The sequence below is a fragment of the Loxodonta africana genome, chromosome 10 (assembly GCF_030014295.1).
Source record: "Loxodonta africana isolate mLoxAfr1 chromosome 10, mLoxAfr1.hap2, whole genome shotgun sequence".
Taxonomy (NCBI): Eukaryota; Metazoa; Chordata; class Mammalia; order Proboscidea; family Elephantidae; genus Loxodonta; species Loxodonta africana.
Genome location: NC_087351.1, coordinates 70,434,875 through 70,462,527, shown reverse-complemented (window position 1 = coordinate 70,462,527; position 27,653 = coordinate 70,434,875). Strand labels below are relative to the sequence as shown.

Sequence of the window (27,653 nt, the reverse complement as noted above, 5' to 3'; positions counted from 1 at the left end):
ATATTATTCAGCTGCAAAAAGGAATGAAGTACTGATACATGTTACAATATGAATAAACCTTGAAAACATTATGCTTAGTGAATAAAATCAGACACAAAAAGCCATGTATTGTATGATTCCATTTATATGAAATGTCCAGAATGGGCAAATCCACGGATACAGAAAATAGATTAGTGGTTACCAGAGGGGAAGACAGAAGTGACTGGTAATGGGTATAGGTTATTTCGTCAGGTGATGAGAATGTTTTGCAATTAGATAGTGGTGATGGTTGCACAACCTTGTGTATATACTAAAAGCCACTGAACTATACACTTTAAAAGGGTGAATTTTATGGTATGTAAATATCTCAATTAAAGAAAAAAAAGAATGAGTGAGTGAATGCTCACACTGTTTTTCTCTCCTCTAGAGCTCAACTAACTAATATGTAGCCTGATTTAACTTTGCATATCCTTGAGCATAGTCTTGGCTGCTCCTACACTCTGCTCAACTAGTAAGTCCTCAAAGAGTGAAATTTATGTTAATATTAGTCTAAGCAAAGGAATACTACAAAAGTCATCACAAAGTCTTTACAAAAAGCCAAGTAAAAATGACTTTTAGATTATTTCACTGCGCCTGTTTATACCATTCCCTATATTCAAAGTGTGAATAATTGAAAAATGATTGTAATGAAATAGGCTTTTTATTTTCCTTTCATTTTATTACTAAAAAATAGAATTGAATGCCATTTGGGGCCAATAGCAAATGATGTAATCATCACAATCAATTCAATAAACACTTATTGATGACTGACTGTGTGCCAAGCACAGTGGTAGGTTGGAAAATGTTCTCTTTAAATAACAAAACAACCTATCTTAACAACCCCATATATCACGTCCTCTGAAATTTTAAATAATCAGTCTGGGGAGTGACAAAGGCAGTTCTTGCCATCAAGCTGTTAAACAACACAATAAATACCTGTTAAATGCTTGTTCAATAAAATGGTATGTAGCACCGTGAAAAGAGCATCAGCTTTGCATTCAGGTAGATAAGGGCTTGAATTCCAGATCTTCATTTTCTGAGCTATATGCCTCAAGGCACAAAAGAGCTAGGAGTGTGTGTGTTAAAGATGAATAAGACTATTGCCATTTGGAGGTTCAGTAAGGACTCAAAAAGATGGAGCTGAATGTGAAGATGGGGAGAGTAGAGAACTATAGGTGGAAGGAAGGTGACATGCAAAGGCACTGAGGCTTGAAAGTACAGAGAGTGTGGAGAAGGTTCAGTTAATGTTTACTGAATTGCACTGGGTTGATTACACATTAAATGTACTAGTACATAAAACTACAAGTTTTTGAACAGTTCTTTTTGAAAACTAAAAATTTATTTTTTAAAACAGGAGTATTTCAATGGAGTACTTTAAACTTAGCACACACAGTATCATTTTTCTTTATATCTAGTCAGGTGTTAATAATTATAAAACATAAATGTTCTAGACTTTTAGCTTGAATGGGCTATACTTTTAAATAAATACCTAAAAATCCTATTTATATAATATGGAATATATAATGTTTTATAAAAATACAGCAAACTACCTCCTCCTGAAATGTTAAATATAAGAAAAAGGTACAAGTAAATAAATGTTATACATTGTCACATTTAACACCAAAACTTTTTTATAAATTCCCAAATAATAAATTTTTAGTACAAGTTAATTAGGAGAATTCACGATGAGGAAAAGAACTGTCATAAACTCAGTAACACATTAAGTCAGCTTCATTGAGGTTTAATTTATATACACAGTAAATTCACCCTGTCAGCATACAGGTCTGTGAGTTCTGACAACCCATAGTTAGGTAACTACCATCACAAACAAGATATAGAACATGTCCATCATTACCAATAGTTTCCCACTGCCATTTATAGTCAAAACCTCCTCCTACCCCCAGGAAACTACTGATGAGCTTCCTACCTATTGTTTTGCCTTTTCCAAAGTCATGTAAATGCGATTAGTACGGTATGTACCCTTTTCAATTTGGCTTCTTTCACTCAATAAAATGCAGCTGAGAAATTCATTGTTATGGATTGAATTGTATTTCCTCAAAATATGTGTTGTAAATCCTAACTCCTATAGTGGTTATAGGGTCACTATGAGTTGGAATCGACTCGATGGCACTGGGTTTTTTTGTTTTTTTATAGTGTTTATAATGCCATTTGACAACAGGTTTTCTTTGTTATGTTAATGAGGAAATATTAGTGTAGGGCATGTCTTATGTCACCTCTTTTGAGGTATAAAAGAGCAGATTAAGTAAGCAAACAAGCAGAGATGGGGGGAAAATAGATGCCAGGCCACATGAAGAGCACCCAAAAATTGAGGAACCGAAGCTGAAAAGAGACAAGGCCATCCCCCCAGAAATGACAGAGAGAGAGTGCCTTCCCTTAGAGCTGGTGCCCTGAATTTGGACTTCTAGCCCTCTAAACTGTGAGAAAATAAATTTGTCTCCTAAAGCCACCCACCTGTGGTATTTCTGTTATAGCCCACCCACCAAACCCACTGCCGTCGAGTCAATTCCGACTCATAGCGACCCTATAGGACAGAGCAGAATTGCCTGGTAGAGTTTCCAAAGAGTGTCTGGCGGATTCGAACTGCTGACCTTTTGGTTAGCAGCCATAGCACTTAACCACTATGCAGCACTAGATAAGTAAGTCAAAATTTGGTACCAGAGAGTGGGGTGCAGCTTTAGCAAACAACTAAAATGTGGGAGTGATTTTAGAACTGGGTAACGGGTGGAGATTGGAGGAATTTTCATGTGCTTCATAGTAAGGCCTTAGTTTACCTTGAAGAGACTGTTGCTAAAATTGTAGACATTAAGGATGATTCTGATGAGAGCTCAGAAAGAACTGAGAGCTGTGATAAGAGCTTCCATTGTCACGAACAGAACGTTGCTAGAGTTGTAGACATTAAACGTGCCTCTGGTGAGACTTTAACAGGAAACGATGAACATGGGATTGGACACTGGAGGGAAGGTGATGGTGATGCTTCCTATGCAGTGGCAAATAACTTGACTTAATTATGTTCAAATATTTGGTGGAAGGTAGAACTTGTAAGTGATGAACTTGAGTATTTGGCTGAGATTTCTAAGCAAGAATCTTAAAAATGAACTTTGAAAAATGAAAACAGAACTTAAAGATTTGGAAAATTCTGTTGTACAAACTAAGAACATGTGTCTTAGCATTTTCACCAAGGAGATGGCTACACAATCTTTTGTTAAAGAGATTAAGCCTGTGACTGATGGATCTAACCAACTACCACAGCAGAAAACCCATCAGCTTAGACTGACAGGCACAGAGACAGGATGAAAGTAAGGTAAGCTACCTGTTTCTTGGAATTCTTCAGGCAGGGAACAGGCCAAAAGAGCTACCTCTGTTGTCCTCCAAAAAAGAAAAGGACCATCCCTGGAGCAGCTCAGAGATCAGCAGAACTGTTGAAAGGAGTACGGGAAGCAGGGCTGCCTTGGTTTCAAAGGGTGGAGCCACAGCTTTCTAGTTTCAAAGGGTGGAGCCCAGCCTCCTGGGTTTCAAAGGGTGGAGCCACAGCCTGCTAGGTTTCAAAGAGTCAAATCTCCACCAACTCTGTTCTGGAGTGTGGGGCTGCTGTTAAGGTGGGCCAAAAGGTGGAGCTGCTGCCCAAAGCTGAGGTGGTGGGGCTGACATGCCCAAAGGGCAAGAGAAAGGAGACTGCCAGGGCTGAGAAGGTGGGGTCGCCATTCAGATAGGCTGGGAAAACGGGGCTGCCCAAAGCTAAGGGAGCAGAGATGCTGTCCCAGTGAGCCTGGAGGGCTGCAGTCCAGGGCCGAGGAGCCTCCACCCAGAATCCACGCAACGTGACCAAGAGCCAGAGTCTGGAGGGCAGGGCCATGGGGAAAGAGGATTATTTTCAAGCCGCGAGAACTAATGTAATTTCTTGTGCTGGGTTTTGGACTTCTTGGTGCCTGTTATCCCTTCTTTCCCTCTAATTTCTCCCATTTGTAATAGAAATGTCTGCCTGTGCCTGTTCCGCCATTGTACTTTGAAAGCAGATAACTTGTATTCTAGATTTCATAGGTTCACAGATGAAAAGGAATTTTGCCCCAGGATGGAATATGCCTAAAGTCTCAACCATATTTGATTTGGATGATTCATAATATGAGATTTAGACTTGTACCTGATTTAAGACTTCTGGGATGAAGTGTTGTAGTGGACGTGTTTTGCATATGGGAAGGACATGAACTTTGGGGGGCCAGAGGGTGTAATGTTATGGATTAAATCGTGTCCCCCCAATAAGTGTTGTAAATCCTACTATACCTGTGTTTGTAATCCCATTCGGGAATGAGTTTTTTTTGTTACATTAATGAGGTAGTACCAGTGTAGAGTGTGTCTTAAACGAATCCCTTTTGAGATATAAAGGAGCAGATTAAGCAAGCAAGCAGACATGTGGGCAAGTAGATGACATGCCACATGAATATCACCAAGGAACTGGGAAATAGAAACTGAACAGATACCAGACCATTCCCCCAGAGCTGACAGAGAGGGAAAGCCTTCCCTTAAAGCCAGTGCCCTGAATTCAGACTTCCAGCCTCCTAACTGTGGGAAAATAAATTTGTTAAAGCCACCCACTTGTGGTATTTCTGTTATCGCGGAACCAGCTAACTAAAACATTCATCCATGCTATTTATTGTGCGTATCAGGAATTCTTTCTTTATAACTGCTGAGTAATCTCCATTGTATGGGTGTACCACAGGTTGTTTATACACTTATCTGTTGAAGGTATCTTAGTTGATTCCACTTTTTGGTGATTATGAAAGAAACTGCTAAAAAAAAAACTTGAATTTGAATGTAAATATTAAGATTTCATTTCTCTTGAATAAATATTCAGGAAATGAACTGCTCAGTGATATGGTAAGTTTGGAAACCCCGGTGGTGTAGTGGTTAAGTGCTACGGCTGCTAACCAAAGGTTCGGCAGTTTAAATCCGCCAGGCGCTCCTTGGAAACTCTATGGGGCAGTTCTACTCTGTCCTATAGGGTTGCAATTCCGACTTGACGGCACTGAGTTTGTTTTTTTTTTTACGGTAAGTCTAAGGAGCCCCGGTGGCACAATGGTTAAATACTGGCTGCTAACTAAAAGGTCAGTGGCTCAAATCCACCAGTTACTCCATGGGAGAAAGATGTGGCAATCTACTTCCGTAAAGATTTACAGCCTTCGAAACCCTATGGGGCTGTTCTACTCTGTCCTATAGAGTTGCTATGAGTCAGAATCAACTCGAAAGCAAAGGGTTAGGTTTTGGTTTTATGTAAGCTTATGTTTAACTTTATAAGAAACTACCAAACTGTTTTCTAAAGTGGCTGCAGCATTTTGCATTCCCATCAGCAATGTATGAGAATTCAAGCAGCTCTACATCCTCACCAATGCATGTTATTGCTATCAGTTTCTTTAATCTCAGCCAATCTAATGGGTGTTTGTGAGGACAGTGGTAGAAGTCTTGCCTTCTGTGCAGGAGACCTGGGTTTGATTCCTGGGCACTGCACCTCATGCACAGCCACCACCCATCTGTCGGTGGAGGCTTCTGTGTTGCTATGATGCTGAACAGGTTTCGGGGAGCTTCCAGACTAAAATGGACAAGGAAGAAAGGCCTGGTAATCTATTTCCAAAAATTAGCCAATGAAAACCCTATGGATTACTACGGCCTGATCTACAACTGATCGTGGGGATGGCACAGGATCAAGCAGTGTTTTGTTCCATTGTGCATAGGGTGACCATGAGTTGACAGCCAACCTGAGGGCAGCTAACAACAGATGTTTAGTGGTATCTCATTTTTAATTTGCATTTCTCCAATAACTAAGGATGTTGAATATCTTTCAATGTGTTTATCTGCCATCCATATATCTTATTTGGTGAAGTATCTGTTCAAATCTTTTGCTCATTTTTTAAATTGGGCTGTTGGTTTTCCTACTATTGAGTTTTGTGGGTATTAAAAAATAATATTCTGGATACAAACACTTCACCTGGTATATGATTTGTAAATATTTTCTCCTTGGGTTTTTTTTTTTTTTTCCCCCATTTTTTGGCAGTGTCTTTCCAAAAACACAAGTATTTTGATGAAGTCCAATTAACCAATATTTTCTTTTATGAGCTGTGCTTTTTCTGTAGTATCTCAGAAATCTTTGCCCAGTCCAAGATCACGAATATTTTCTCCTATATTTTATTCTCGAAGTTTTGTAGTTTTAACATTTAGATCTAGGATCCATTTGAAGTTAGTTTTTGTATATGTTTGTGAGATATGGGTCAAAGTTTTTTTTTTTTGCACATGATGACCACCTGTCCCAACACTATTTGTTGGAATGATTATCCTTTGCCCATTGTCTTTGACATTTGTGAAAAATTAAATGATCATATATGTGTGGAGTATTTCTGGAGTCTCCATTCCATTCTACTGACCTGTTTGTCAGTCTTTATGCTAATATCATACTGCCTTGGTTACCACAGCTTTGTAATAAGTCTTGGAGTAGATAGAATACATCCTTCAAATTTTCATTTTAAAAGTTATTTTGGTTATTCTAGGTCCCTTGCATTTCCTTAGGAGTTTTAGATACAGCTTGTCAATTTCTACCAGAAATCCTTTCTGGAAATTTGACTGAGATTACACTGAATCTAAAGTACAACTTGGGGAGAAGTGGCATCTTAATAGCTTTGAGTCTTCTAATCCCTATAAGGAAACTCTGGTGGCATAGCGGTTAAGAGCTATAGCTGTTAACCAAAAAGTCAGCAGTTTGAATCCAGCAGGTGCTCCTTGGAAACCCTATAGGGGCAGTTCTACTCTGTCCTATTGGGTCACTATGTGTCAGAATTGACTAGACAGCAATGGGTTTGGTTTTTTTAATCCCTATAAACACAGTATTCTCTCTCCATTTATTTACGTCTTCTTTGATTTCTCTCATTAGGTATTTTTGTAGTTTCTAGGCCTCAGATCTTGCAAATATTTTATTAGATTTACAACAAAGTATTTCATGCTTTTTGTTGCTATGTTAAATGGTGCTTTTAAATTACAATTTTCAATTTCTCATTGCTAGTACAGAAAAATACTACTGATTTTTCTGTAGTGATATTATAGCCTGTAAACTTGCTAAAATCACACTTTAATTCTAGTACTTTTTTGTAGCCCTTGTGGAATTTTCTACATAGACAATCATGAATCTTTGAACAGAAAAAAATTTATTTATTCCTTTCTAATCTGTTTTTTTTTTTTTTTAATCTGTATGTTTTTTTTCTTGCATTACTTCATTAGGTAAGATCTCCAGTGTGATGATGAACAGGAGTAGTGAGAGCAGACAGCCTTGCCTTGTTCCCAATTTTAAATATTACTTAGTCTTTCACCATTAGGTGTGATGCTAGCTGTAGGTTTCTTGTAGATGTCCTTTAACAGGCTGAGGAACTGTCCTTTAATTCCAAGTGTGCTGAGAATTTTAATCATGACAATGCTGAATACTGAGATGCTCTTTTATTTTCTTCTTTAGTCTGTTCATATGGTGAATTATATGGACTGATCTTTTTGAATGCTGACCAAGAACTGCACTCCTGGAATAAACCTCATTTGGCCATGACTTACTGTCTTTTTCTATATAGGCAGATTCAATGTGCTAATATTTTGTAGAGGAACTTTGTATCTATGTTCATAAGGGATAATGTGCATAGGACATTAGAAACTGAGGTAAACAGTATTTATGCTTAGAAAATTGGCATGCCTCTTTTTTAGTTAGGCCATTAGTGTGAGGGGTTGAGTCAATCAAATTAGGAGTTAAACTGGCTTGGAGTTTTGTTGCTATGGTAAACTTAAGTGTACCACTGGCTTCAAAATCTTCTAGTATTACTTTGTCCTTAGTGTGGGCACTAGGCTGCTGAAGGGTTTTTCTCAATGTTCCTGTTACAACATAAGCTTTCAGCCTTCACTGTGCACCTGTACCATAGAGGGATTTTTCTCTAGACTCTCGTCCCTCACCCAATAGTAGACTGGTTTTGCCTGTTAGTACTTGTGGTCTCATGGGGGGTGGGGAAGCGGTGATTCTCTGTTGTCCTGGTCCAGCCATGGTGAGGCTTTCTAGGTGACCTTGCCTGTCCTCCCTGTGAGGCTTTCTAAATGACCTCTCCTCCCTGTGGCAGCCAACCTCAGCAGGTTTTGGACAAGAGAGTCTCTTACTCTTCCCCCAGCAATAACGGACCTTTAACAAAGGTACTCACAGAAGATCCTTGGCTCAAGACTATTTTGTTCCTCTCCCTCAAGAGTGGAGATATTTCTTTCTTTATCCTTCCCCCAGCCACAATGAGTTTTCATCTATACACAGGAGATGACAGGTCTCCTGTCTCTCCCCCAGTGGCTTAATGCTTTTGCTCCTACAGTAGAAGGTTCCAATTGAGGCTTCTAGTTGTTCTGGCAGTGGCAGCCACTCCCTTCTTCCAGGCTTGTATAACTAAAGGAGACTGTCTCCAGTCTTTTTCCCTACCCCCAGTCTTTTTTTCTCTAGAGGTCTGTGGAGAAGGACCTACAACTCCTCTTATATCTGTAGCTCCCAGTGGTTCTATACCTTTAGCAAGCCATTAAAAATTCTTAACAAACTCTTCTTAACTGCCCAATGTCTCTTACTTCTGTGCTCTGGCACAGGAAAGCCAGTGCTTACGTCCCATCTCGTTTTGAAGGAGTCTGTCTTCCTTGAATTTTAGGCTAATTAGTTGCTCTGCATCACCAACTTTCTGATGGGTTCAAAAATATTATGCAAGGGCAGGGCCAAGATGGCGGAGTAGTCAGATGCTTCCCATGGTCCCACTTACAACAAAGACCCGAAAAAACAAGTGAATCGATTATATATGATGATCTAGGAGCCCTGAACATCAAAGATAAAGTTGAGGGATAGGACTGAGTGGCAGGGTGAGGGAGGGAACATTTCAGAAGCAGTGAGGAGTTGCCAGACCTGACCCGGAAGGAAACGGCATACTACAGGCTGGATCAGCTGGTGTGCCTGTTGAGGCAAACAACGGCACTAAGGACATGTTTTCCACATCGGGAGAGACCAAGTGGCAGAAAGTCTGCTCAATCCTCCAGAACCAGCGAGAAGAGCCACTCATTCGGCAAAAGATAAGTACATGCTTCTAACCTACTGCATATGTCAAAGACTATTCCCTTTGGGAAGAACCTCTTTCCCATTTACCTGTCCCCTACCCACTCTGTGCTGGGTCCAGGCTGGCTTCAGTGACTGCCGTGTCCCCTGGCTGGAAGTAGGACCCGTTGTGCATCCTGAGCCATTTTCCCAGCTTTGGAGAGGGAACAAATTAACAAACGGGAAAAAAAAATCTGCCAGCTCCCCTAAGCCAGGAACTCTGGGCAGGCACAGCTCTTTTGGTTAGGCACAGGCATAAGGGGTCCACAGACTTTGAATATCTTTCACCCCTGCATAGACCTGTGTGGGCCCATTTCAACAGCACAGGCCCTCATTAGCACAGTACAACAGGGTATAGACCTGAAGACTAATTTCAACTGTACCAGCTATATGGGAGAGTGGCAGGTTTGTGACATTTGACACTGCTCTGCCCATTAAGCAGGATCCTCACTTACATCAGGGGCATGAGGACTGATGGCTCCACTCATGTCATTTAGCCACCTGTGACAGGGGTCTAAGAGTAAGTGGTGCTTCCCAGTCCTTACAGACAACAGCACTAGGTGCCCATAGTCCGGCTGCAAAACCCGCCCACCTACATGCTCTAGGGAACAGGGACACGCTTTCCTCTCAGACACTCATGGGCAGCTGTCAGACCCATGCCTTGCTCAATGCATGACCCCCTACGGCAGCCAGGTACCTGTGCCTACTCCAATCATCCTTGCCCATCTAAGACTGCAGGTAAGTGCCTGCACCACACACTTGGAGACTGACTACTTGGATACCTGAGCTGAAGCTGTACAAGAAGCGTAAATGGTCTGTTGAGCTCACACATCTAGTAACAGCTCTAACCACCTCGTGACAGGATGTGAGAGCTTCAAAGGCACCAATAATCAAACTAGCTCACATGAGCAGCCTATTTGGGCATATCAAAACAAAACAAGAAGCTAAGACACAGTAAGCAAACACAAAATAAACAAACATAATTTACTGATGGCTCAGAAACAACAGTCAATATCAAATCACATAAAGGCGCAGACCATGATGGCTTCAGCAAGTGCCCAAAACAAAAAATCAAGAAGTCTTTTGGAGAATGAGAATTTCTTGGAATTAGGAGAGGGAGAATTCAAAAGATTAACATATAGAGCTCTTTAAGAGATCAGGAAGGAAATCAGGCAAAATGCAGAATAAAGAGGCAGAGCAATAAAGGAACTCAAGAAGGTTATACAAGAGCATAATGACAAATTCAACAGCCTGCAAGAATCCACAGAAAGACAGCAAACAGAAATCCAAAAGATTAACAATAAAATTTCAGAATTTGACAACTCAATAGAAAGTCATAGGAGCACAAGTGAGACAATGGAAGCCAGAATTAGTGAGAGTGAAGATAAAACACATGACACCAACTTATCTGAGGAAAAATCTGATAAAAGAATTAATAAAATGTAGAAACCCTAAGAATTATGTGGGACTCTATCAAGCGGGATAACCTAAGAGTGATTGGAATACCAGAGCAGGGGGGATAACAGAAAATACAGAGAGAATTGTTGAAGATTTGCTGGCAGAAAACTTCCCTATTATTGTGAAAGATGAGAAGATACCTATCCAAGAAGCTCATCAAACCCCACACAAGGTAGATCCCAAAAGAAGGTCACCAAGACATATTAAAATCAAATTTGCCAAAACCAAAGATAAAGGGAGAATTTTAAGAGCGGCTAGGGATAAATAAAAAGTCATTTACAAAGGAGGGTCAATAAGACTAAGCTCAGACTACTCAGGAGAAACCTTGCAGGCAAGAAGGCAATGGGATGACATATACAAAGCCTTGAAGGAAAAAAATTGCCAGCCAAGAATTATATATCCAGCAAAACTGTCCCTCAGATATGATGGTGAAATTAGGGCATTTCCAGATAAACAGAAGTTTAGGGAATTTGTAAAAACCAAACCAAAATTACAAGAAATACTAAAGGGAGTCCTCTGGTTAGAAAATCAGTAACATCAGATAACAACCCAAGACCAAAATACAGGATAGAACAACCAGATCTCAACCCAGATAGGAAAGTCACAAATAAATCAAAGCTAAAGCAGAGACATCAATATGTTAAAGATGACCACATTAAAACAAAAAGGAGGGACTAAATAATGTAGTCACAGATCTTTCATCTGGAGAGGAAGTCAAGGTGAGATCAAGAAATAAAAGATTGGCTTAAACTCAGAAAAATAGAGGTAAATATTAAAGTAACCACAAGGAAGCTAACATTCTACACATCAAAATAAAAAACAAGAAAAAGATAAAGACTCAGCAAATACAAAATCAACAACAATGAAAAAGACGAAAACAAAAATGTTAAGGTTTTTTTTTTAGCTTATCAGGCATCTTACTATAGTTAGGCTGGAAGCGACACTCTTTGCATTTTCTACATCCTAGGTGGAAACAATCCCCAAATTCAACAGCATTTTAAAATGAATTTCTATCTCATTAATAAAAAACAGCACAGATTTATGTAAAACTTAGCCCCATCTCCTCCCCATCAGGGATTCATACATATGGTTTTGAAATCACTGCCATACCTTAAAAGAAAAAAATCAAAATAAACTTTAAAATGTGGTTTTGGAATTATTAAAATTGAAGTTATAATTCTGATTGTTATTGTAATTTAGCTATATTTCAAATACAAAGGCAAAAAACTTACCACTTTATTAAATAACAAGAATGATTTCATTTGTACATGTGGTCAGAAATAGCTTCTACATATATATAAAGTTTTGAATTACTTAATTCTCACATATTTAAAGTTACAATCACAGTTTGAGAGGTATAAAATGTGCAAAGATGACCAGAAATTAAACTCAGGACATGATGCCAAAAGGAAACATCTATGATTCTTTAAGTATATTTCCCGCAAAAATGTAAACTGATTACTGTAATTACATCTATTACTTTTAGGACTTTGATACATCTTTTCTGAGTAACATATATAATCCACAAATAAGAAAACTGAAGAAAGCTGTGATTCTCAAGCAACTTTAACAATCCAATCTGTCCCAAGATTTAAGCATAAAACATATGGTCTGATTTTTTACCCACTGAGTGTAGTATACCCACTCCTCACTTACTGACACAGTTAGGTTCCAAATACAGGGTCATTATATGAAAATCAGCATTACACAAAAATGGAAGATGACCACATCAGGTTACAAAATGGAGGACGATTAAATCGTTACATAACTGCCAATTACATCATTACATAACTGCCAAACCACTGAGAATCATGGCCCAGCCAAGTTGAAACATAACTTTAACCATCACAGCTTGACATTAGTTACTGCCAGATGTCCATAGTTAATGTGCAAAATAGCTGGATAGTAGATATTTTTGTCAGATAATGAGATAGTTGATAAGTGAGAAGTAGGTATATAGCATGCTTGGCTTTCTAATTGCTATTTTATTATGATGGTCTTAAAAAATTAAGAGAAAAACTATCCAAAGATAGTGTATTTTAATATACCACTTTATAGTATTTAATTGTTCCTGGGTTCATAGCAAATAAATGGATTTAAAAGTAGTCTCTCATTTGTACTGAAGAAAGTTAACTTGCACAGTAAAAAATGCAATAAAAGTTAACTTGCACAGTAAAAGGAAAACAATAGAAATGACTCATTAAAATCACTTTTTTTAAAAAGTTGCTTTTACTATAAAACTGTTAGACACATCAATCAGGATATAGAATTAAATAAGCAGTACCATGTGGTCAAAAATATATTCAAAGAATTCAATACCAAATGAAAGGGCTTTAGTCTTAGATTCCAAAGATATCATCTGTCAGAACAATCAATTCAAACCCTCTCCTCTGTATTAAATTCTGAAAGTTACAATCAAGGGGAAAAAACAAGGATTTTACAGATTTCCTGGCAACATAGTGCTGGAATCTATGTACTACCACATCTTTGGTCAATTTTTAATGGATGATTGTTGAAAGAGCTGCCACTGCTAGTAAACTGCTTGATTTCTTTATACACACACATTAAACTACTATGCACTTCAAAGTTAAATAGATGATACTTCCCTCTGAAATAGCCATAATCTGGGTTCAAGTACACTTAGAAGCATGCATCTGCCAGAAAAGACGTGGTTTTGATTCTCTTGCAATAAGGTGAATTTCTTTCATTATATTCAAGACTTCTGTGTATAAGTCAGGATTGAATTCCTTCAAAGTCACCTAAAGTCCTAAGTGCCCTAAAAGATTATTTTGGCACTCTGTCTCTCCTACCCTCTGAAACATTTGGCAATGTCTCAGAGTTTCAGCAGAGTAAAAGATAAAACCCACAAAACTTTTGGGAAAAAATCATAACCAACTATATTTACCAAGGCAATCAAATTCATTCAAGAAATGCTCAGTACGCAGGTGTGTGCCAATAATACAGTGAAAGACTTGGCTTCTTTTTAAAATACTCTATTTATAGCTCACTATTAGTAAGGTTAATATAGTTCTGTTCTCCTAATATTGCATTAGATGTAAAATTAAATGCAAAAAATTGAAACGTATTACTCCAACTTGTCTAAACCCTTTCTAAATAAAACTTCCTATTGGCTCACCTTGGTTTCTTTTACTTCTTTTATGATTTTTACTGACTTACTAAATGTCAGTTGGACACTATTTAATGCCATTTTTGTAAGTCAATAAAAATTTAACTGTTGCCATTTTTGGTCAGACATTGATATGGATGAAGCTGAAAACAATTATCAAATTCCTAAAGATCTTACCAAACAGAAACAAGCACAACTTGTACAAGGCAAGGTCATGTAAACTCCACAGATACATCCAAATTCCCTCCCTGAGACCCTCCCCGAGGGACTGAATCACTGGCTTGGGGGCTGTGGGGACCATAGTCTCGGGGAACATCTAGCTCAAGTGGCAGAACATAGTTTATAAAGAAAATGTTCTACAATTCTGCTTTGGTGAGTAGCATCTAGGGTTTTAAAAGCTTGTGAGCAGCCATCTAAGATACTCCACCGGTCTCGCCTCATTGGGAACAAGGGAGAATGATGAAAACTAAATACACAAGGGAAAGATTGGTCCAAAGGACTAATGGACCACAACTACCACAGCCTCCACCAGACTAAGTCCAGTACGATTAGATGGCGCCCGGCTACCACCACCAACTTACTCTGACAGGGATAACAACAGAGTGTCCCAGACAGAGCTGGAGAAAAATGCAGAACGAAACTCTGACAAAAAAAGACCAGACTTACTGGCCTGACAGAGACTAGAGAAACCCTGAGAATATGGTCTCTGAACACCCTTTTAGCTCAATAATGAAGTCACTCCCGCAGTTCACCTTTCAGCCGAAGATTAGACAGGCCCATAAAACAAAACAAGACTAAAGGGACATACCAGCCCAGGGGCAAGGACTAAAAGGAAGGAGGGGACAGGAAAACTGGTGACTGGAAACCCCAGGTCGAGAAGGGAGAGTGATGACATGTCATGGGGTTGGTAACCAATGTCACAAAACAGTATGTACAGTTTAATGAGAAGCTAGTTTGTTCTATAAACCTTCATCTAAAGTACAACAACAAAAACAGACAACACTTTAGCTTAACTAGTAAAGAACGTCTGCCTCGAGCATTGTGCTCTTTTAAGATCCATCTACATGGGATCTAACTGACAAAAGCAACTGGAAAGATCAGATAGGAACCAAGGGAGCCATGAATTTATGTTAATGAGGCAGGAACAACTCAGAAAAGGAGAATGAGAATGGTTGTACAACTCAAAGAATATAATCAATGTCACTGAATGTACATGTAGAAACTTTGTATTGGTGCATGTTTTGTTGTATGTATCCTCAACAACTACAACAACAAAAAAAAGAAATTAAAAAAAGAAATGAAAAAGAAAACCCTATGGATCATAACGGTCTGATGTGAAACTGATAAATAAATAAGTAAAGTATCTAATGAGAAGCTGATATATTAGACCTGTGATTTTAATTTAATATTTGCAAGCTTTTTAAAATTATACAGTGTTTATATATATGGGGAAATTTAATTTATTAAATCCATGTATACATATTTAGAGAAACATTGGTTGTTTACCAGGTCCCTGGGTGATGCAAACAGTCTGAACTCGCCCAGGGGCATCATGGAAGAAAGGCCTGTCAACTGCCTCTATAAAGATTAAAGGCAAGAAAACCCTATGGAGCAGTTCTACTCTGTAACACATGAGGTCATCATGGCTTGGAACCTGCTTGATAACAATGGTTTTTTGTTGTTGTTTGGTTTTGTTTGGGTGGTTTACTATGTTCAAAAGGCTAATTGATGTCATAAGATTACTAAAATGGGCCTTAAGTAACCTGTGTTGGGCATCGGAGGGGAAAAAAAAAAAAAAAAAACTTGCCAAACAAAGGTATTTTCCTATCAGCTGTGAGAAAAATGATCATTTTATTAGCTACAACATCCCACGAGAAAACAAAACTCATTTATAATGCTAAGAAACAAGTATTCAAAAAAAAAAAAAAACTGAACTAAATAAACAGTCATTGTTCATGAATGGTAACGTTGCTGTTAGTTGCTGATTCTGACTCATGGCGACCCCACATGTGCAGAGTGGAATTGCTCCATAGGGTTTTCAAGGCTGTGACCTTTCAGAAGTAGATTGCCAGGCCTGTCTTCTAATGTACCTCTGGTTAGGTTTCAACAGACAACCTTTTGGCTAGTAGTTGAGTACTTAACTGTTTGTGCCACACAGGGACTCCCTGATTGGTAACTAAAAAAAAAAACAAAAAAACTAGTGATTGGTAACAGTACTCAATAAAAGACATCTAGTCAGTCCTGATATTATCTTAGGAGCATTTATTTGCTCAAATTTCCATACTGTCATGATTAATTTTTAAGTCACCATGAGGAGAGTTTTACAGGCAATTTTCCAAAGGATTCTAAAACACAATACTAATAATATTGTACAATGGTTAAGGAGTCCTGGTGGGACAGCGGTTAAGTGCTCAGTTGCTAACCGAAAGGTCGGCGGTTCAAACTCACCAGCCCCTTCGTGGGAGAAAGATATGACAATCTGCTTCTGTAAAGATTATACTATCGGAAGCTCTGTGGGACAGTTTTACTCTGTCCTATAGGGTTGCTATGAGTCGGAATCGACTTGACAGCAGTGGGTTTGGTTTTGGTTTTGACAGAATTGCTATGAGTCCGAATCGACTTGATGTCAATGGGTTTTGGGTACAACGGTTAGGCTAAAAAAAAAAAGGAAAGAGTGCAAAGTTATGAAAAGTTAAGAGCAACAGAAGAACAGAAAACAATGTGAAGAGTAATGCTAAACCTCATATGGCATAATCTTAATAACTCATTTAGGTCCTTCCCAAAATGCCAAATGCATAGTTACAGGGCACTCAATAATATGTATTAGTTCAATTAAATATCACTTGAAAATGAAAGAAAAACCCAGCTATAAAAGCAAAGGAAAACATTCTACTGCTCAAAACATTCCTGATACTTCTTTCTGGATTATGGCCAGAAAGTTTTGAACAGAACAGATCTTAGTTTCTACTGCTATATTTCAGAATTTAGGTTATGTGCTGTATAAAATTTCAATTACTAAGTATAAGAAGTTAAAGCACAGGACCACCAGCCTTGTAGAACCAAAGGCACTATCAAAATATTTTAATGCTGATGGTGCAATTAAAGTGCAACCATAGATTTTTGATAATCAAACAACAGTTCATTCATTTAGCACGAGAATCATTTGTTTTCTGAGTTGTACCTGTTGGTCAACATCACCACACACCAAATAGGCTTTATAAAGCACATTAACAGTCATAATCTCTGCCTTTAACATATTATAATTTAAAACAAACAACTGTGATATAGATATAGATTGATATACAGATAAAAAGATCCTGACATTCAATGTTGTATAAGAATCAAAAGATAGGATTAAAGGGAAAACACTAGCTATGGTTAAAAGAAAATCCATTAGAAATAGTGTTTATTGGTAAAAAGAAATAATGAATATACAGTCAAATATGATACCAGTTCTTCATTCAAAGGGACTAAATGAAAGAAAACAAAACCAAAAAGACCTAGAAACAAGAGTAAGACACCTAAAAGTAAAGAATTATTATATTTGTTTAACACCAGGACAAGTATCAAACTATTATATTATTACATAAAAACAAGTCTTACCTTGTTGCTGTGAAAGTGAAATGTCAGATTTACTTCTTACATGTATTAAACGACTTTGTGTTGGTTTGTGTTCAACTTGTTTGTGTTCAGTATCCTGGTCTTGCTTTTGTTGGTACTAAAGAATTCAAGAGATGAAGTCATCTTTCAGTTACTTGAAAAAAAAAATACTAAGCAGTTGATTAAATTATTCAAGTGTTTATTATATACAATCTGAATCTTATCTCTGTCTTCTAATCGCTTTCTTGTCATTTAGTTACTTACTGGCACTTCTACTAGCAATTGGGTGATGAGTACATATAATCAAAGAAAAGATATTATAAATAAAATTTGAAAAAAGATTTGAATAACAGACATAGATCTTACATATTCAAGTCATCACTGTCTATTTTTAGAGAATTTAGATCTATTTATAAATCAAACTACTCTAGATTAATATACACGTGATGGATTTAGACAGGATAAGAATTTAATCATTTCTATTCAGCTATAAGCTCTTCCACAGAACTATTTTTACATAAAATGAAAACCTGCATAATGCACTGTAATTTTTGAAAAGCTTTCACACACAGTAACATCATTTACTTGATGTTCTCACAAGTGTGAGTTGGTATTGTTATCGTTTTACCATTTAAGAAGCTTATGCTCCACAATAAATCCCTCATCTCTCTTCTTTATCTATAACCTAATCAAATTTGAAATTTACAGTAGTCACAAATTCCTTCACAATCACACATCACAAACTGTGATGGCTTTAGCTCTTTTCTTTCTTCCCTTTCCTGTTTTTAGAGCCTGATTATAAATGAGTCCCCGAAAATAGCTATTAGATATATTTAACAGGAACTTAAAAAGTCATCTCTGGACTCTTATCAGCAAAAACAACCAAAGAAGAATCTAAAACACCTGACCACATGAACTCATATGTAACCATTCCAGCTACCGCAAGCATCTCTTTATCAAGAGGTAAAAACGAGTAGCCTTAGATTGCAGTAGTAGCAAGTATCCTAAACTCTGGTCTTCCAACTTTAGAGTCATTGGTCATATAGGTTTCTGCCCTGAAGTAAATATATTTTGATGTGTATTTCTAAGATGGTCACTAGCACTATCTCTGGCTCCTGAGACTTAAAGCCCTCCTAGCTCCCTTCCTTAACCACAGTAGTTAAGAGTAAGAATTCTGGAGCTAAACTGCCTGTGTTCAAATCTGACTAAGCCATTTTCTAGCTTTGACCTTGGGCAAGTTACTTAATCCCTAAATACTTCAATTTCCTTATTCATAAAATGGGAAAAATATTAATTACCTCATTAGGCTGTTAGAAGGATTAAATGAGTTAAAATATGTAATGAACGTAGAACACCATCTGGCAAAGTAAGCACTATAAATAAATGCGTGCTATAATTATTACTAGCCATGCTGCCCTGTTTGCTAAAGAAATCTAACAAATTTTTTGAGGCCCATTCTTCTGGTAATGTTTCAGTTTTATTTTAAAACAGGCCAGCAATTAAACAAAGCAATCTTTCTTTTATTTCTTAAATAGCTTTATTCAGGTATTTATTAAGGTACAGGTTTTTTTTTTTTTTTAAACACACTGCACTTATTTAAAGTGTACTATTTGCTAAGTTTTCATAGATGTATATATCCTTGAAACCATCACCACAATCAAGATTATGAACATATCCATCAACCTCGAACGTTTTTACCCCTTTATAGTCCCTCCTTTCTACGCCCCCACACCCGTCCCCAAGCCACAACTGATCAGCTTTCTGTTCCTGTACATTAGTGTTATGAATTGAATTATGTCCTCCCAAAAGATATGTTGAGGTTCTAATCACTGTACCTGTGAGTGTGATCTTGTTTGGAAATAGGGTCTTTGAAGATATTATCCATTAGATTAACATAAGATCATACTGGAGTAGGGCGGGTCCTAATGCTATATGACTAATGTCCTTATAAAAGAGAAAAAGATATACAGAGACAGGGAGACAGAGGAAGATACAATATAACTTAGCAGCTGTAAGTCAAGGAATGAATGAAGCAACTGGAAGCTAGGCAAGAGGCATGCAACAGATTCTCTCTCAGAGCCTCAGAAGGAATCAACATAGTCAACAGCCAGCCTACAGAGCTGTGAGACAATAAATTTCTGTTCCCTAAAGCAAACCACTTCATGATATTTTGCTATGGCAGCCCTAGAAAACTAATACACTTAGTTTTGCCTTTTTTAGAATTTTATATAAATGGAATCACTGTGTATGTGTTCTTTTTTAAGTCCAGTTTTCACTCAACATAATTTTTGTGAGAATCATCCATGTTGTCATGTGTATCAAAAAAAAAAAAAAAACCCAAACCCACTGTTGTCGAATTGATGCAGACTCATAGCAACTTTACAGAACACAGCAGAACTGCCTCATAGGGTGTCCAAGGCTGTAATCTTTATGGAAGCAGGCTGCTACATCTTTCTCCTGCATAGGTATCAACAGTGCATATCAATTCCTTTTTATTGCTGAGTAGTATTCCATCGTATGGTTATACCACAGTTTGTCCATTCACCAGCGGACAGACATTTCTATTGCTTCCAGTTTGGGGCTACTACAAATAAAGCTGCTATTAACACTCATGTACCAGTCTTTGTGTAGACATATGTTTTAATTTCTATTGAGTAAAATGCCTGTATCATGTGTGTTTTTTGTTGTTGCTTTTGAGTGGATTCCAACTCATGGTGACCCTGTGTAATCAGACTAAACCACTCCATAGAATTTTCACAGCTATGACATTTTGGAGGCAGACTGCCAAGTCTTTCTTATAAGGTACTGCTGGGTGGGTTCAAACCACCAACCTTTTGGCTAATAGTTGAACATTTAACCACCACGTGATATGTGTATGTTTTACTCTTAAGAAATCGCCAAACTGTTTCCTCAAAGGGGTTGAATCATTTTACATTCACAAACAGCAGTGTATGAGAGTTGCTGTTGTTTCATATCCTTGCCAACACTTGCAATGTCAGTCTTTTTAATTCTAGCTATTCTAATAGATATGTAGTAGTTTTTGACTACAGTTTTAATTTGAATTTTCCTCATGAATAACAGTGCAGAACACGTTTTCATGCGCTTATTTGCCATCTGTATCTCTTCTTTGGTTAAAGTATCTGTCCAAGTCTTTTACCAATTTTTCAATTGAACTGTTTGTTTTCTTAATATTAAATTCTGTGAGTTCCTCATATATTTGTCAGATAAGTGATTTGCAAATATTTTCTCCCAATCTGACATTCTCTTAGTTTTAAAGAATGAAAGTTCTTATTTTTATAAAGTCTAATTTATTCATTTTTTCTTTAACGGATAGTGCTTTTGGTATTATATCCAAGAAATTTTTGTCTAACCTGAGGTCACGAACCATGCTTTGTACAAAATTTATAACATATTAATTCATTAATAGCTTTTCCTGATCTTTACTTGGCCACAGGTTGGTAATAAGAACCTACATAATGGTGTGTTCTACTGACAAACTTTTTCTTACATATTTTTTGTTTTCCTCAACACTTAGCACAATACCATGAAATGAACACTTACTGAATAAATTAATGTCCAGTGAGAAACTTGTTGCCATCATATAGATACAAAAGTGTAAAGACAAGAGCATTTCTCAGATTAACATTTTAGAGAATAATTACCCTGTGTTTTCAGTACACTAGATCATATGAGCTGTTGGCTTAACTCAGTATGAAATTTCTTATGCTTTCATGGTAATACATTTTACAGATGTTATTGTAATAAACATTTATTGATGACCTACTATGTACGAATCACTAATCTAATTATTGTATGGGTTACAGAGCTACCAAACTAGATACCAAGCATTTAATATATATTATTTTTATTTTTAATTTACAGATGAGGGAACTAAGGCTTAGAAAGAGGCTAAATAATTTGTTCTTCATCACAGCTGAAAACCAGTTGAGCTATGATTTGTATTCAGTCGAGTTAATAAATAAAGAAGGAATTATTTGAAGCTGTCTGACTCCAAAGACTACTACGCTGTTGACAGTCATCTAGTGCTGCTATAACAGAAATACCACAAGTGGCTGGTTTTAACAAAGAGAAATTCATTTTCTCACAGTCTAGTAGGCTAGAAGTCTAAATTCAGGGAGTCAGCTTCAGGGGAAGGCTTTCTTTCTCTGTTGGCTCTGGAGGAAGGTCCTTCTCATCAATTTTCCCTGGACTAGGAGCTTCTCCATACAGGAACCTCAGGTCCAAAAGACATGCACGGCTCATGGTGCTTCTTTCTTGGTGGTGTAAGGTTCCCCCTCCTCTCTGCTCATTTCCCTTTCCTTTTATCTCTTGTAAGATAAAAAGTAGTGCAGGACACACTCCAGGGAAACTCCCTTTATATGGGATTAGGGATGTGACCTTAGTAATGGTGTTAACAATCCCACCCTAATCCTTTGTAACATAAAATTACAATCACAAAATGGAGGACAACCACATAATACTGGGAATCATGGCCTAAGCAAGTTGGCACATATTTTTAGGGGACACAACTCAATCTACGACACATGCTAAAGCAATACTGTTACAACTCTGATTTTAAGTAACACATTAAAAAAAAAAATTTTTTTTTTTTTTTTATGTACAAGTGCTGTTACTTTGGTACCTGAGAAAAATCTTCAGCTGCTACTGACAAATTAACATCATTTTCTTGTGCTATCAGAAGTGTTGTGGGAGGAACGAAGTTAGAATCTGGCTGCAACTCCAATTCTCCCAAACTCATTGGACCACGACTAGCACAGGAATCTTCATAAACACCTCCTGTTGTCAAATATGTAAACAAAAGCTTTAATAAATTGTTTAAATTATCTTAGGAAAAAATAAGTAATTGACTAGAACTACCAGTATTTCCCACCTCCTGAACTGGAAGTAGTAGTGCACTTCAACAAAGAACACCAGATACTAACCCTTCATTGCAATTAAAACCAAAGTACATACAGAATGCAAAAAGTACCTGTGTTCAAACAAATCTATGGAATATTCTAAGCTGCTATCAACAAGTGGCTCATGTAGTCCAGTCCACCTCAACCTAGCTTCCACATACCAACTCCTAACATTTCTGCTCATCTTTTCAATCAGTAAGAGCCAACAAAATGCTTTCTATTTAAATGTACTCTTTAAAGCAAAGGGCAACTTCCTGCCTAGAAAATGTTGGTATTCCTTACTTCTGTTCTGCAGGTATTTGTCTTCAAATGATCAAGTCCCTTTTCTCCTCATCCAAATGCATCTCAATCAAATTTATTATCAAAAATGAGAAGAAAATGAGAGCAGAAGTATCTAGTTATCTAATAACATCACTGTATATTTGAATTGTACTTTACACTCCATATACATTTCACATATATTATCTCATTTAATTTGAACCTCACAATCATTCCGTAAGGTGAACAGGTCAGATAGCATTATAACCGTCTTTCACTGGCAGAACTAAGGCTCAGAGAAGCTAACTGCCTAAAAATCAGAGAACCACTAAGAGGTACAGAAGGATTAAAAGCCACAATTTAATTAACTAGGATTTAATTTAAATAATGAGGATTTCAACTCCTAGTCACTGTTCTTTATTCTATGTTCTGACTAAAATATTTCTAAGAAAATTCTGTTTTTCCTAATGACCCCCTTTTAAAGAGGATAGCATAATCTATCTCATGAAGAGTTATAAACTAAATGGTTTTAAATGAAATAATATTTTAAAGATATCATAGATATTTTCTATTTAAAAGCAATCTGCTGACAATTTCCTAGGTATAGCAAATAATCACCCTCTGATTGATCTTCTATGTTTATCTAAATTTTAAAGTGTGTTTTGCACAAAGCAGTACACAACCATTGAGTTTTAATTTTTACCTTTCCAGTATTTAATCTGTAGAAAATAATTTCTCAAAACTATGACCTGTTTTATTCTCATTTAATTATCTAGGGGAAGATTAATTTAATATCCATATTTTAGAGTAACTTTTTTACTATGGGGGGGTCTTACAGTGGGCTCTTTATATTCCGCTACGCCTATTTCTATTCCTGTGTCACCTGTCCAACCTTAAGACTGTTCAGCAAACAAATTAAGACAAAAGAATTAGCACATATAAATGCTGACAAAAAAGAGATTTAAAAACTCTTTTTGCTGATGATGTGATTATATACCGAGAAAACACAAGAGACTCTAGTGCAGAAGAAGTCTATTAGAACTACTTAGAGAATGGGGTAACATGACTGGGTACTGGATAAATATATTAAAAATATTAGCTTTTCTCTATATTATAGTAATAAGCACTTAGAAATGGAAATAAAAAATTTCTTTACAATAAAAAAAAAGAAACTTGTTGCTACCGAGTCGATTCTGACTCATAGCAACCCTACAGGACAGAGTAGAACTGCCCCATATGGTTTCCAAGGAGTGCCTGGTGGATTCAAACTGCTGACCTTTTGGTTAGCAGCCATAGCTCTTAACCACTATGCCACCAGGGTTTCCATTCTTTACAACAGTGACCAAAAATATAAAATAATTAAGAATAAAATTATTAAGAAAGGCACAGAATCATATGAGACTATGTAATCTTATTGAAGGGCATAAAATAAGATCTGAACAAACAGTAAGACAAACCAAAAAAATGCCAAATATTCCACTATTAATGTATAAATCAATGCAATTAGGGTGATTTTTGAGAGGATAAAATAATCTTAAAGTTTATATAGAACACTAAGGACTTGAGAATTGCCAAGAAAAGTACGAAAACGAAAAAAACTGGGAGACTTGCCCTGTTAAGTAACAGGATGTACCATAAAGCCACAACAGTCTAATAAATGTTTTAGATCAGTTAAACAGAACAAAGAATCCAAGAAAATATCCCTACATCTATGAGAATTTAATATACATGTTGGTTGACATTTCAGTTCAGTGGGAAAAAGACTGGGTAATAATTGGTACTGGCATAAATGGCTATTTAGCTAGAAGAAAATCAAGATGGTCTTCTACCTTACAACATTTGCAAAAATAAAATCTAGATAGACTTAAATATAAATACATTGTAAACAATGAATATTTTGCAAAGAAATCTAGAAGACTACAAGGATAAGCTTGCGTTTGAAGAAACCTAACCAAGTTATGAAAACCCAGAAATTATAAAAGATAAAAATATCTGATTAAAAACATTTTTTTAATTGCATGAAAAAAAGATAAACAACATCAGTGAACAAAAGATAAATTTGGAAAAAGATATTTACAATACAGATAACAGCAAACATCTAAAATACAGAAATCACTCTTTCAAAGTTATAAGAAAAATTGGAATCTGTGAAACATTTCGTAACATGGAAGAACCTGGAAGGCATTATGCTGAGTGAAATTAGTCAGCTGCAAATGGACAAATATTGTATAAGACCACTATTATAAGAACTTGAGAAACAGTTTAAACTGAGAAAAAAACATTCTTTTGTGGTTACGAGAGGGGGGAGGGAGGGAGGGTGAGAGAAGGGCATTCACTAATTAGATAGTAGATAGGAACTACTTTAGGTGAAGGGAAAGACAGCACACAATACAGGGGAGGTCAGCACAACTGGACTAAACCAAAAGCAAATAAATTTCCTGAATGCTTCGAAGGCCAGTGTAGCAGGGCCAGGGGACTGGGGACCATGGTTTCAGGGGACATCTAAGTCAATTGGCATAATAAAATCTATTAACAAAACATTCCGCATCCCACTTTGAAGAGTGGCATCTGGGGTCTTAAATGCTAGCAAGCAGCCATCTAAGATGCATCAACTGGTCTCAACCCACCTGGATCAAAGCAGAATGAAGAACACCAAAGACACAAGGCGATTACAAGCCCAAGAGACAGAAAGGGCCACATGAACCAGCGACTACATCATCCTGAGACCAGAAGAACTAGATGGTGCCCGGCTACAACCGATGACTGCCCTGACAGGGAACACAACAGAGCACCCCTGAGGGAGCAGGAGAGCAGTGGGATACAGACCCCAAATTCTCATAAGACCAGACTTAATGGTCTGAGTGAGACTAGAAGGACCCTGGTGGTCATGGCCCCCAGATCGTCTGTTGGCCCAAGACAGGAAGCATTCCTGACACCAACTCTTCAGACATGGATTGGACTGGACAATGGGTTGGAGAGGGATGCTGGTGAGGAGTGAGCTTCTTGGATCAGGTGGACACTTGAGACTATGTTGGCATCTCCTGCCTGGAGGGGAGATGAGAGGGTGGAGGAGGTTGGAAGGTGAAGAAAAGGATATGAAAAGAGAGAGTAGAGGGAGAGAGCAGGCTGTCTCATCAGGGAGAGAGTAATTGGGAGTGTGTAGCAAGGTGCATATGGGTTTTTGCATGAGAGACTGACTTGATTTCTAAATTTCACTTAAAGCACAATAAAAATTATTTTTAAAAAGTTATAAGAAACATTTAGAATCTGGCAAGTGAGAAAAGAACTTAAATAGGTAATTCACGAAAGAGCAAATCCAAATGGCTGACATATGAAAAGACATATGAACTCACCAATATATATAAACATATAGCTTTATATATAAATAAAACATATAGCTTTATATTTTAACTAACAAAAGTAAAAAGAGTAATAGCCACTATTTCTGGAGGGCACGCAGGAAGAGGGCTCTAATTGCTGATAAAAATGTAAGGTGGTTTAAACTTTTAAGAAAGCAACTGTGGATATTTACTCTAACATTGTTTATAGTGGGAGAAATGGTAATAACTGAAAGTAAATATCTATCAAAGGATAAATAACTGAATAAACTATTGGATATCTACTGCATATTGTTTTATGAATTTAAACCCATTGCTGTCAAGTCAATTCCGACTCATAGCGACCCTATAGGACAGAAGAGAACTGTCCCATAGGGTTTCCAAGGAGCAGCTGGTAGATTCGAACTGCTAACCTTTTGCTTAGCACCAAGTTCTTACCCACTGCGCCACCAAGGCTCCATGAATTTAAAAACAGTGAATTTAAGCATTACCAGTTAACCTAGAGTAATCTTCAGAGTTTACTGAGTAAAAACTGTGTGTATGTATGTGATTATACGTGCAAAGAAAAAAACAGGGAGGTTACTTATCAAAATTGTTAACATAAGTTACCTAGTGAGGCATAACATGGGACAGGAGGAAATCTGTGGGGGTGGGGGTAGGGTTGGAGACACTGAAAAAAGGCTGCCATTTAAAATAATGTATGATATAATCACTCTTCTGTTTTTACACAAAATGATATGTACATTAATATATGGGTATAAAGAAAAAATTAATTAAAAGAACACAACATAAATTTCATAAAAGAAATTTAAGTATACGAACCCAGAAAGTATATAATCAAACATCTCCGAAAAAGTTCTAAAGGTACATAACAGCTTTCAAATCATATAAGACCCTATCATTCAACAGATATTCATTGACTATGCATGAGGGACCACAAACTCTGCTAGATGACAGGGATGTGACAGTGAACAAGATAAAGTCCCTAGCCTCAAGTGAGATTACCAGTCAGTGTGATAACTGCAACATTAGGCAGGCGACACTAGAGGACGGGGATCTACCTCAGTGACAATGGGTCAGGAAAGGATCCCATGAGAGCAACCGCAATGCTTATCTGCTGTATCACTTCTGAAGACTATGCTCATTGAGTGAAGGTGTCTTTTCTGTTGGTATAAATGTGTAAGAGTTAGCCCTTTATAAAAAGGATGCTAAAGTATTATTCATTCAAGTCAAATTTCATTTAATTAATCAAAACTTGAAATTCCTAACTTCCATTTTCTAGAATCTTGTTGTAATGAAAAAGCAACAGTGGCAGACTTTCAGAGAAGACTAGGTGCTCCTGAAACTGCCACTGCTGGCACCTCTAACAGATTATTCCATGTGTATGAAACAAAAATGTATGTCAAATTTCACATGTATAAAACCTTCCTCATCCTTATTGACTCATAATTCTGTCTTTCCTCTTTATTGATCCTGTCTCAGTGAATGGGGCTGCCATCTACCCTGGGAATCATCTTAGACTTTCCTTTCTTTTGCACCTCTCACATTCAAACTAAGGCTTGTCCATTCTCCTTTTCAATTGTCTCTCAAATCTGTTCCCTTTTATATATTCTCACTGCTGCATAATGTCTCACCAGGTTCACTTTAATAGCTGTCTAACCAGCCTCTTTGCTTCCAGTCTTAATCCCCTTCAATCCATCTGCTATAGATTGAATGGGTTCCCCCAAAAAGGTATGAGGAAGTCCTAACCCCTATACCTGTTGAATGTGACCTTGTTTGGAAGTAGGGCCTTT

General features: G+C 37.2%; 1 protein-coding gene across 16 annotated transcripts in view; it reads right to left on the bottom strand.

The window, feature by feature from the left end:
• The window catches only part of KIAA0586 (KIAA0586 ortholog), a 148,049-nt gene that overhangs the window by 59,228 nt on the left and 61,168 nt on the right, over positions 1-27,653 (bottom strand). For 14 of the 16 annotated variants that reach the window (XR_775651.3, XR_010323169.1, XR_010323167.1 and 11 more), the window contains 2 exons: positions 21,988-22,142; positions 17,349-17,463 (listed from right to left, as the gene is read on the bottom strand). Coding sequence is in view for 12 of the 16 variants with exons in the window: in XM_064292538.1 (XP_064148608.1) it covers positions 17,349-17,463; positions 21,988-22,142 (270 nt within the window). In the remaining 4 variants the exon portion in view is untranslated. Of the gene's footprint in view, positions 1-6,293; positions 16,400-17,348; positions 17,464-21,987; positions 22,143-26,921; positions 27,024-27,653 lie in introns of those variants that run through there. The other 2 variants (XM_023546209.2, XR_002785312.2) reach the window with 2 other exon arrangements.